Source organism: Oryza brachyantha, chloroplast, assembly GCF_000231095.2.
Source record: "Oryza brachyantha chloroplast, complete genome".
Lineage (NCBI taxonomy): Eukaryota > Viridiplantae > Streptophyta > Magnoliopsida > Poales > Poaceae > Oryza > Oryza brachyantha.
Window position 1 is genome coordinate 22858 of NC_030596.1, and position 11651 is coordinate 34508.

Genomic DNA, 11651 nt, shown 5'->3' on the forward strand with positions numbered 1-11651 from the left:
TTCTTTTCTTATTTCTATTTTATGATTGACCAATATAAACATCAACAACTTCAAATTGGACTCGTTTCCCCTCAACAAATAAAGGCTTGGGCTAACAAAATACTACCTAATGGGGAAGTCGTTGGCGAAGTCACAAGGCCCTCTACTTTTCATTATAAAACCGATAAACCAGAAAAAGATGGATTGTTTTGCGAAAGAATCTTTGGACCCATAAAAAGCAGAATTTGTGCTTGTGGAAATTCTCGAGCGAGCGGAGCTGAAAACGAAGACGAAAGATTTTGCCAAAAATGCGGAGTAGAGTTTGTTGATTCTCGGATACGAAGATATCAAATGGGATACATCAAACTCGCATGTCCCGTGACTCATGTGTGGTATTTGAAAGGTCTTCCTAGTTATATCGCGAATCTTTTAGATAAACCCCTTAAGAAATTGGAGGGCCTAGTATATGGCGATTTCTCTTTTGCTAGGCCCAGTGCTAAAAAACCAACTTTCTTACGATTACGAGGTTTATTCGAAGATGAAATTTCATCCTGTAACCATAGCATTTCCCCCTTTTTCTCTACCCCAGGCTTTACAACATTTCGAAATCGGGAAATTGCGACAGGAGCGAGTGCTATTAGAGAACAATTAGCAGATTTGGATTTGCGAATTATTTTAGAGAATTCCTCGGTCGAATGGAAGGAGTTAGAAGACGAGGGGTATAGTGGAGATGAATGGGAAGATAGAAAAAGACGAATAAGAAAAGTTTTTTTGATTAGACGCATGCAATTGGCGAAACATTTTATTCAAACAAATGTAGAACCAGAATGGATGGTTTTGTGCTTATTACCAGTTCTTCCTCCCGAATTAAGACCCATTGTTTATAGATCTGGGGATAAAGTAGTGACTTCGGATATTAATGAACTTTATAAGAGAGTTATCCGTCGGAACAACAATCTTACCTATCTATTAAAAAGAAGTGAATTAGCGCCAGCAGATTTAGTTATGTGCCAGGAAAAATTGGTACAAGAAGCCGTGGATACACTCCTTGATAGTGGGTCCCGCGGGCAACCAACGAGGGATGGTCACAATAAAGTATACAAATCACTTTCAGATGTAATTGAAGGTAAAGAGGGGAGGTTTCGCGAGACTCTGCTTGGGAAACGGGTCGATTACTCGGGGCGTTCTGTCATTGTTGTGGGTCCTTCACTTTCATTACATCAATGCGGGTTACCTCTAGAGATAGCAATAAAGCTTTTTCAGCTATTTGTAATTCGCGATTTAATCACGAAACGCGCTACTTCTAATGTTAGGATTGCTAAAAGGAAAATTTGGGAAAAAGAACCCATTGTATGGGAAATACTTCAAGAAGTTATGAGGGGACATCCTGTACTGTTGAATAGAGCACCTACCCTGCATAGATTAGGCATACAGGCTTTCCAACCCACTTTAGTAGAGGGGCGTACTATTTGTTTACACCCATTAGTGTGTAAGGGTTTCAATGCGGACTTTGATGGGGATCAAATGGCTGTTCATCTACCTTTATCCTTGGAAGCTCAGGCGGAAGCCCGTTTACTTATGTTTTCTCATATGAATCTCCTATCTCCCGCTATTGGAGATCCTATTTGCGTACCAACCCAAGACATGCTTATCGGACTTTATGTATTAACGATTGGAAACCGTCGAGGTATTTGTGCAAATAGATATAATAATTGCGGAAACTATCCAAATCAAAAAGTAAATTACAATAATAATAATTCTAAGTATACGAAAGATAAAGAATCCGTTTTTTCTAGTTCCTATGATGCACTGGGAGCTTATAGACAGAAACAAATCTGTTTAGACAGTCCCTTGTGGCTCCGGTGGAAACTAGATCAACGCGTCATTGGGTTAAGAGAAGTTCCGATTGAAATTCAATATGAATCTTTGGGGACTTATCGTGAGATTTATGCCCACTATCTAGTAGTGGGAAATAGAAAAAAGGAAATTCGTTCTATATACATTCGAACCACTCTTGGTCATATTTCTTTTTATAGAGAAATAGAGGAAGCCATACAAGGATTTAGTCAGGCCTATTCATACACTATCTAAACAAGGAAGTTAGATTCGGCGATGCCCCTTTCGAGGGGCATTCCCATTTCGCTAGTATCATCATTTTTGCCGCACGAATCCAGATTGAGATTGAGGAAAGGAAGTTAACTAAGTTTTCGAATCACTGACTCAGGCCCATTGTCGAATCCTACTCAGCAATTGTCGAATTATACTCAGCCGAAAAAAGGGGGTACTTATTTATGGCGGAACGGGCCAATCTGGTCTTTCATAATAAAGAGATAGACGGAACTGCTATGAAACGACTTATTAGCAGATTAATAGATCATTTCGGAATGGGATATACATCCCATATACTGGATCAAATAAAAACGCTGGGCTTCCATCAAGCCACTACTACATCGATTTCATTAGGAATCGAGGATCTTTTAACAATACCCTCTAAGGGATGGTTAGTCCAAGATGCGGAACAACAGAGTTTTCTTTTGGAAAAACACTATTATTATGGGGCTGTACACGCGGTAGAAAAATTACGCCAATCCGTTGAAATCTGGTATGCTACAAGTGAATATTTGAAACAAGAAATGAATTCGAATTTTCGGATAACAGATCCTTCTAATCCAGTCTATCTAATGTCTTTTTCAGGAGCTAGAGGAAATGCATCTCAGGTACACCAATTAGTAGGTATGCGAGGATTAATGTCGGATCCTCAAGGACAAATGATTGATTTACCCATTCAAAGCAATTTACGCGAGGGACTTTCTTTGACAGAATATATAATTTCCTGCTACGGAGCCCGCAAAGGGGTTGTAGATACTGCTGTACGAACGGCGGATGCTGGATATCTTACACGTAGACTTGTTGAAGTAGTTCAACATATTATTGTGCGTAGAAGAGATTGTGGTACTATCCGAGCTATTTCTGTGAGTCCTCAAAATGGGATGACGGAAAAACTTTTTGTCCAAACATTAATTGGTCGTGTATTAGCAGACTATATATATATCGGTTCACGATGCATTGCCACTCGAAATCAAGATATTGGAATTGGGTTAGTCAATCGATTCATAACTGCCTTTCGAGCACAGCCATTTCGAGCACAACCAATATATATTAGAACCCCCTTTACTTGCCGGAGCACGTCTTGGATCTGTCAATTATGTTATGGTCGGAGTTCCACTCATGGCGATCTGGTCGAATTGGGGGAAGCCATAGGTATTATTGCGGGTCAATCTATTGGGGAGCCAGGGACTCAACTAACATTAAGAACTTTTCATACTGGTGGAGTATTTACAGGGGGTACTGCCGACCTTGTACGATCCCCTTCAAATGGAAAAATCCAATTCAACGGGGATTTGGTTCACCCCACACGTACCCGTCATGGGCAGCCTGCTTTTCTATGTTATATAGACTTGCATATAACTATTCAGAGTCAGGATATTCTACATAGTGTGACTATTCCCTCAAAAAGCTTGATTCTAGTGCAAAATGATCAATATGTAGAATCCGAACAAGTAATTGCGGAGATTCGTGCCGGAACGTCCGCTTTGCATTTTAAAGAAAGGGTACAAAAACATATTTATTCCGAATCAGACGGGGAAATGCACTGGAGTACTGATGTTTATCATGCGCCCGAATATCAATATGGTAATCTTCGTCGATTACCAAAAACAAGCCATTTATGGATATTGTCAGTAAGTATGTGCAGATCCAGTATAGCTTCTTTTTCGCTCCACAAGGATCAAGATCAAATGAATACTTATTCTTTTTCTGTTGACGGAAGGTATATCTTCGGCCTCTCGATGGCTGATGATCAGGTAAGACATAGACTGTTGGATACTTTTGGTAAAAAAGATAGGGAAATTCTTGATTATTCAACACCGGATCGAATCATGTCCAATGGTCATTGGAATTTTGTCTATCCTTCTATTCTTCAAAAAAATTTGGATTTGTTAGCGAAAAAGCGAAGAAATAGGTTCGTCATTCCATTACAGTATCATCAAGAGCAAGAGAAAGAACCAATATCCTGTTTTGGGATTTCGATTGAAATACCCTTTATGGGGTTTTTACGTAGAAATACTATAGTTGCTTATTTTGACGACCCACGATACAAAAAGGATAAAAAGGGTTCAGGAATTGTTAAATTTAGATATAGGACCCTAGAGGACGAATATAGGACTCGAGAGGAAGACTCAGAGAACGAATACGGGAGCCCAGAAAACGAATATAGGACCCGAGAGGAAGAATGTAAAACCCTAGAAGACGAATATAGGACTCTAGAGGACGAGTACGAAACCCTAGAAGATGAATATGGAATCCCAGAGGACGAATATGAAACCCTAGAAGATGAATATGGGATCCTAGAGGACGAATATAGGACTCGAGAGGAGGAATCCGAGGACGAATATGGGAGCCCAGAGAACAAATATAGGACCCGAGAGGATAAATACGGCACTTTAGAAGAAGACTCAGAGGACGAATATGGGACTTTAGAGGAAGACTCAGAGGAAGACTCAGAGGACGAATATGGGAACCCGGAGGAAGATTCTGTCTTAAAAAAAGAGGTTTTGATTGAGCATCGAGGAACAAAAGAATTTAGTCTAAAATACCAAAAAGAAGTAGATCGGTTTTTTTTCATTCTCCAAGAACTGCATATCTTGCCGAGATCCTCATCCCTAAAGGTACTTGACAATAGTATTATTGGAGTGGATACACAACTCACAAAAAATACAAGAAGTCGGCTGGGTGGATTGGTTCGAGTGAAGAGAAAAAAAAGCCATACAGAACTAAAAATCTTTTCTGGAGATATTCATTTTCCTGAAGAGTCGGATAAGATATTAGGTGTCAATTTGATACCACTAGAAAGAGAAAAAAAAGATTCGAAGGAATCAAAAAAAAGGAAAAATTGGGTCTATGTTCAATGGAAAAAAATTCTCAAGAGCAAGGAAAAGTATTTTGTTTTGGTTCGACCTGCAATCGCGTATGAAATGAACGAAGGGAGAAATTTAGCAACACTTTTCCTGCAGGATCTCTTGCAGGAAGAGGGTAATCTCCAACTTCAACTTGTCAATTTTATTTCTCATGAAAATAGCAAGTTAACTCAAAGAATTTATCACACGAATAGTCAATTCGTTCGAACTTGCTTAGTATTGAATTGGGAACAAGAAGAAAAAGAAGAGGCTCGTGCTTCCCTTGTTGAGATAAGAGCAAATGATCTGATTCGCGATTTCCTAAGAATTGGGTTAATCAAATCCACAATTTCGTCTACACCAAAAAGGTATGATAGGACAAGTGCAGGACTGATCCTGCATAATAGGTTAGATCGCACCAATACCAATTCCTTTTATTCCAAGGCGAAGATTCAATCACTTAGCCAACATCAAGAAGCTATTGGTACCTTGTTGAATCGAAATAAAGAATACCAATCTTTGATGATTTTGTCAGCATCCAGCTGTTCTCGAATTAGTTTATTCAAGAATTCAAAAAACCCCAATGGGGTAAAAGAATCGAATCCTAGAATTCCTATTCGAAATTTTTTTGGGCTCTTAGCTACTATTGTACCTAGTATATCGAATTTTTCTTCATCTTACTATTTACTAACGCATAATCAGATCCTGTTAAAAAAATATTTCTTCCTTGACAATTTGAAACAAAACTTCAAAGTACTTCAAGGACTTAAATACTCTTTAATAGATGAAAATGAAAGGATTTCCAATTTCGATAGTAACATCATGTTGGATCCATTCCAGTTGAATTGGCACTTTTTCCATCATGATTCTTGGGAAGAGACATCAGCAAAAATTCACCTTGGACAATTTATTTGCGAAAATGTATGTCTATTTAAATCGCACATAAAAAAATCTGGTCAAATTTTCATTGTAAATATAGATTCCTTTGTTATAAGAGCAGCTAAGCCTTATTTGGCCACTACAGGAGCAACTGTTCATGGTCATTATGGAGAAATCCTTTACAAAGGGGATAGGTTTGTTACGTTTATATATGAAAAAGCGAGATCTAGTGACATAACGCAAGGTCTTCCAAAAGTAGAACAAATCTTCGAAGCGCGTTCAATTGATTCACTATCGCCGAATCTCGAAAGGAGAATTGAAGATTGGAATGAGCATATACCAAGAATTCTTGGGGGTCCTTGGGGATTCTTGATTGGAGCTGAACTAACCATAGCCCAAAGTCGTATCTCTTTGGTTAATAAGATCCAAAAGGTTTATCGATCCCAAGGGGTACAGATCCATAATAGACATATAGAGATTATTATACGCCAAGTAACATCAAAAGTGCGGGTTTCCGAAGAAGGAATGTCTAATGTTTTTTCACCTGGGGAATTAATTGGACTATTGCGAGCGGAGCGAGCAGGGCGGGCTTTGGATGAATCGATCTATTATCGGGCAATCTTATTGGGAATAACAAGGGTTTCCCTGAATACCCAAAGTTTCATATCTGAAGCAAGTTTTCAAGAAACAGCTCGAGTTTTAGCAAAAGCTGCCTTACGAGGTCGTATTGATTGGTTGAAAGGCCTGAAAGAAAACGTAGTTCTGGGGGGGATTATACCTGTTGGTACCGGATTCCAAAAATTTGTGCACCGTTCCCCACAAGACAAGAACCTTTATTTCGAAATTCAAAAAAAAAAACTATTTGCGTCGGAAATGAGAGATATTTTGTTTCTCCATACAGAATTAGTTTCTTCTGATTCTGACGTAACAAACAATTTCTATGAGATATCAGAATCACCATTATTTATATGATTTAAAGATACATAAAGCAGATTTTTTACTTTAAACTAGACTTTTGACCTTAGAACGCTAAGAGGTCAGATTTTCCATTTTTTTTTAATAAGTAAAAGAAGTTAGTTAATTCATTAAGGTTATGCTTATACCATGTAGAAGGTTCCATCGGAACAATTATTATTTATTTCAAGCTATTTCGGCTCTTTCTTAATCTTCAAAAAGAAAAAAATTTCGTAATGGAATGGTAGGATGAAAAAAAAAGAAAAAATCAAAAGGAAGTGTGGAAAAAATGACAAGAAGATATTGGAACATCAATTTGAAAGAGATGGTAGAAGCGGGAGTTCATTTTGGTCATGGTATTAAGAAATGGAATCCTAAAATGGCCCCTTACATCTCGGCAAAGCGTAAAGGTACTCATATTACAAATCTCGCTAGAACCGCCCGCTTTTTATCAGAAGCTTGTGATTTAGTTTTTGATGCAGCAAGTCAGGGAAAAAGCTTCTTAATTGTTGGTACCAAAAAAAGAGCAGCGGATTTAGTAGCATCAGCTGCAATAAGGGCTCGTTGTCATTATGTTAATAAAAAGTGGTTCAGTGGTATGTTAACGAATTGGTCGATTACGAAAACTAGACTTTCTCAATTTAGAGACTTAAGAGCAGAAGAAAAGATGGAAAAATTCCACCATCTCCCAAAAAGAGATGTGGCAATCTTGAAGAGAAAATTATCTACCTTGCAAAGATATCTCGGCGGGATCAAATATATGACGAGGTTGCCTGACGTTGTGATCGTCCTCGATCAGCAAAAAGAGTATATAGCTCTTCGGGAATGTGCCATTTTGGGGATTCCTACTATTTCTTTAGCCGATACAAATTGTGACCCAGATCTCGCAAATATATCGATTCCAGCCAACGATGACACTATGACTTCAATTCGATTGATTCTTAACAAATTAGTATTTGCAATTTGTGAGGGCCGCTCTCTCTATATAAGAAATCGTTGATTAAGAAGAATAGTTAATTCTTGGGCAACTGCGTAGATTTATGGGATCACTCACTACTCTTTTTTGTTTTGCATAGATAAAAGAAGGGGAATATTGATATATATTAGAGGGTATTGATATATATTATCATCTAATGTGATTTCTTGATATCCTAAATATAAGATTAATACTTCGCGTTGCTGAGTTGAGAAAAAGATGGTTGAATCAAAAGAATTCTTTTTTTGAAGTGCATTTTTTATCAGGGGACAATATGAATATTATACCGTGTTCCATTAAAACACTCAAGGGGTTATACGATATATCGGGCGTAGAAGTAGGCCAACACTTCTATTGGCAAATAGGAGGTTTCCAAATTCATGCCCAAGTACTCATCACTTCTTGGGTCGTAATTACTATCTTGCTAGGTTCAGTTATCATAACTATTCGCAATCCACAAACCATCCCAACCGATGGTCAGAATTTCTTCGAATATGTCCTTGAGTTTATTCGAGACTTGAGCAAAACTCAGATTGGAGAAGAATATGGTCCCTGGGTTCCCTTTATTGGAACTATGTTCCTTTTTATTTTTGTTTCGAACTGGTCGGGTGCTCTTTTACCTTGGAAAATTATACAGTTACCCCACGGAGAATTAGCAGCGCCCACGAATGATATAAATACTACTGTTGCTTTAGCTTTACTCACGTCAGCGGCATATTTTTATGCGGGTCTTAGCAAAAAAGGATTGAGTTATTTCGAGAAATATATTAAACCAACTCCAATCCTTTTACCAATTAACATATTAGAAGATTTCACAAAACCACTATCGCTTAGTTTTCGACTTTTCGGGAATATATTGGCGGATGAATTAGTCGTTGTTGTTCTTGTTTCTTTAGTCCCCTTAGTAGTTCCTATACCGGTCATGTTTCTTGGATTATTTACAAGCGGTATTCAAGCTCTTATTTTTGCAACGTTAGCCGCAGCCTATATAGGTGAATCCATGGAGGGTCATCATTGAATTGACTAGTTTTCAAAATAGTCTTTTTTTAGCTTAACTCAATTCATGCATGGTTGCAGAAAATTCGCTTGGTTGGAAAACAAAATAGTTAGAATTGCGTATGAATATACAATCTAGAGTTGTAGGAGAGAGAATAGGCTATATTACGGAATTGGCAAAGTATATAGGCATTAGGGGGGGCGGAGTCAGGCTAGATCTATATCCTTTATGTCTATAAGTTCAGTCATCTTTTGTATGGGTTTCCACTTTAAGGAATTTTTTTTGAATCCGATTCAATAGAAAATGTGAAAATACACAAACAAAATAGAAGAAACAAATCGATATGGGATATTATTTATATATTCCTAAATTAGATTCATTATCTAATCCGATATATGGAATTCCCCTCTATATGGAATCCGATTCCATATCCAATTCGATGCAGCATATTGTTATCAATTGGATATCTTGATTTAATTCCTATTGGATCTGGATTAGGTCGATTTCCATAGGGGTTCTTCCTCTATTTCACCTTTTATTATGAATTAGATGATAGGGGAAAAAATAGAAACTCAAGGATATCGAAGAGGAAAGAAAGAAGGATGGAATGAAAGATCGGTTGGTTGGAAAGAAAAAGAAATAGAATAATGAGTACACAAACCTCTAATGATTAGAAACTAAAAATGAGATCTCGAAGCAGTTCGGAGAATTCAGATTATCGTTTCAATTTGTACTTTTTAGTTACTTCTGTCCAATAGAGCTTTGAAATAAGAATTTCTTGGTTGATTGTATCCTTAACCATTTCTTTTTTTTGACACGAGGAACTCATCATGAATCCACTAATTGCTGCTGCTTCCGTTATTGCTGCTGGATTGGCCGTGGGTCTTGCTTCTATTGGGCCTGGAGTTGGTCAAGGTACTGCTGCAGGACAAGCTGTAGAAGGTATTGCGAGACAGCCAGAAGCAGAAGGTAAAATACGAGGTACTTTATTGCTTAGTCTAGCTTTTATGGAAGCTTTAACGATTTATGGACTAGTTGTGGCACTAGCGCTTTTATTTGCGAACCCTTTTGTTTAATCCTAAAAAATAAAAGGAGTCCTTTAGATTAGATACTTTCTTCTTTTTTTAGTAAATTGGTATTTGCTTCTGCAATTCCAATTATATCAATACTTTACTCCTATTTATTACTCCTGGAATTTTTTTTTATGGGGACAGACAATACCCCACCCCAGGAAGAGCTGATTTGAGGATGATCAATTTAGAGGATATGCTCGCCGTCTTCCTTCTCGTCCTTTGTTTAGGGCAGTGGAAAGTATTTTTCCTTTTATTTTAGGAATTTTGGGACCATTTCAATAAGGGGGGTCTTTCACAGGTCAAACGAGACCTAAGACTTAATCTAAAAGAAATTACTAAATTGAATCTATTTCTATTAAAAAAATTGCATTAAAAAACCGATCAAAAAGGGCGAGCGAAGTAAGTAATCGAAAAACTTTGTTCTTTGTTCGTCCTATCTATAAGAGGAGAGCATATGAAAAATGTAACCCATTCTTTCGTTTTTTTAGCTCACTGGCCATCCGCTGGGAGTTTCGGGCTTAATACCGATATTTTAGCAACAAATCTAATAAATCTAACTGTAGTGGTTGGTGTATTGATTTTTTTTGGAAAGGGAGTGTGTGCGAGTTGTCTATTTCAAGAATAGATTGGATCTATCCGGCTGCACTTTAGAATATTTTTGAGTATTTTTTGGATAAAAAAGAAAAGGGTGCACGATCTCGACGAATTACTTCTGAATAAATTCAGAAATCATATGGAAGAACCATAGCATTTCGCGACCTATTGGTAAATCTACTTTGATTCTCTATAGACCAATAATATGAGACCATTAACACGGTTAAAGCTAAACTGCTTGAAGTCTAGGCAAAAGGGGGTACTCTTTCTACAACTATATTAGTATTAGTACCGAAATGCTTTAAACAGGAAATAGCTAATGTAGAATTTATCTGATATAGAACACTCATATCGATAAAATGGTTTGAACTATTTACTAGAAGGGGCACCCCTGCCCTTTTTTATCCAATGCCGAATCGACGACCTATGTATAAAAAAGGAGAAAGTTTTTGGATTTGAAGAAAAAAATAGGAATTCTATCCATTTTCATTTTCCATTTTTCTATTTCGTTTTTCTTAATGAAATTGAAAATTTTAAGTAAAAGGCAAATACAAATAAAAAAACAACTTTGCTGCCCATGATAGATTTTTATCTAGGCGTAAGAGTCCTCTTAATATTTATCTAGTCTTATATGCGTTTCGCTATATTGAAATATAAGCAGAAAACAGAGGGTAGAGGATAGGCTCATTACATTAAAAAAAAGATATGGAAATAGCCAGCCATAGCAAAAAAAGAAAAAAAGAGCGTGAGAGCCAAATGAATCGAAAGATTCATGTTTGGTTCGGGAAGAGATCATAAAAGTTGTAAACTTAATAGCAAGGTAATCTACTTTCATTAAAAGATTTATTAGATAATCGAAAACAGAGGATCTTGAGTACTATTCGAAATTCGGAAGAATTGCGTAGAGGAACCATTGAGCAGCTCGAAAAAGCTCGAATTCGATTACAGAAAGTCGAACTAGAAGCGGATGAGTATCGAATGAATGGATACTCTGAGATAGAACGAGAAAAAGCAAATTTGATTAATGCCACTTCTATTAGTTTGGAACAATTAGAAAAGTCTAAAAATGAAACCCTTTATTTTGAAAAACAAAGGGCGATGAATCAGGTCCGACAACGGGTTTTCCAACAAGCCGTACAAGGAGCTATAGGAACTCTGAATAGTTGTTTGAATACCGAGTTACATTTCCGTACGATTCGTGCTAATATTGGCATTCTCGGGGCCATGGAATGGAAGAGATAATT

General features: G+C 37.3%; 6 protein-coding genes across 6 annotated transcripts; all 6 read left to right on the forward strand. All coding sequences in view use genetic code 11, as the record gives it.

Annotated features, from left to right (window-relative positions):
- Window positions 1–21: 21 nt before the first annotated feature.
- rpoC1 (RNA polymerase beta' subunit-1) lies at window positions 22–2070 on the forward strand. The gene has a single exon. It carries the CDS (start codon window positions 22–24, stop codon window positions 2068–2070), a length of 2049 nt encoding a protein of 682 aa, YP_009266413.1.
- A 200-nt stretch (window positions 2071–2270) lies between these two features.
- rpoC2 (RNA polymerase beta' subunit-2) lies at window positions 2271–6785 on the forward strand. The gene has a single exon. It carries the CDS (start codon window positions 2271–2273, stop codon window positions 6783–6785), a length of 4515 nt encoding a protein of 1504 aa, YP_009266414.1.
- Window positions 6786–7056: 271 nt separating this feature from the next.
- rps2 (ribosomal protein S2) lies at window positions 7057–7767 on the forward strand. The gene has a single exon. The coding sequence runs from the start codon at window positions 7057–7059 to the stop codon at window positions 7765–7767; it is 711 nt and encodes a 236-aa protein (YP_009266415.1).
- Window positions 7768–8017: 250 nt separating this feature from the next.
- Window positions 8018–8761, forward strand: atpI (ATP synthase CF0 subunit IV). Its single transcript has one exon. It carries the CDS (start codon window positions 8018–8020, stop codon window positions 8759–8761), a length of 744 nt encoding a protein of 247 aa, YP_009266416.1.
- Window positions 8762–9570: 809 nt separating this feature from the next.
- On the forward strand, window positions 9571–9816 carry atpH (ATP synthase CF0 subunit III). The gene has a single exon. The coding sequence runs from the start codon at window positions 9571–9573 to the stop codon at window positions 9814–9816; it is 246 nt and encodes an 81-aa protein (YP_009266417.1).
- A 451-nt stretch (window positions 9817–10267) lies between these two features.
- atpF (ATP synthase CF0 subunit I) lies at window positions 10268–11649 on the forward strand. Its single transcript has 2 exons — window positions 10268–10412; window positions 11243–11649. Exons 1-2 carry the CDS (start codon window positions 10268–10270, stop codon window positions 11647–11649), a joined length of 552 nt encoding a protein of 183 aa, YP_009266418.1.
- Window positions 11650–11651: the final 2 nt, after the last annotated feature.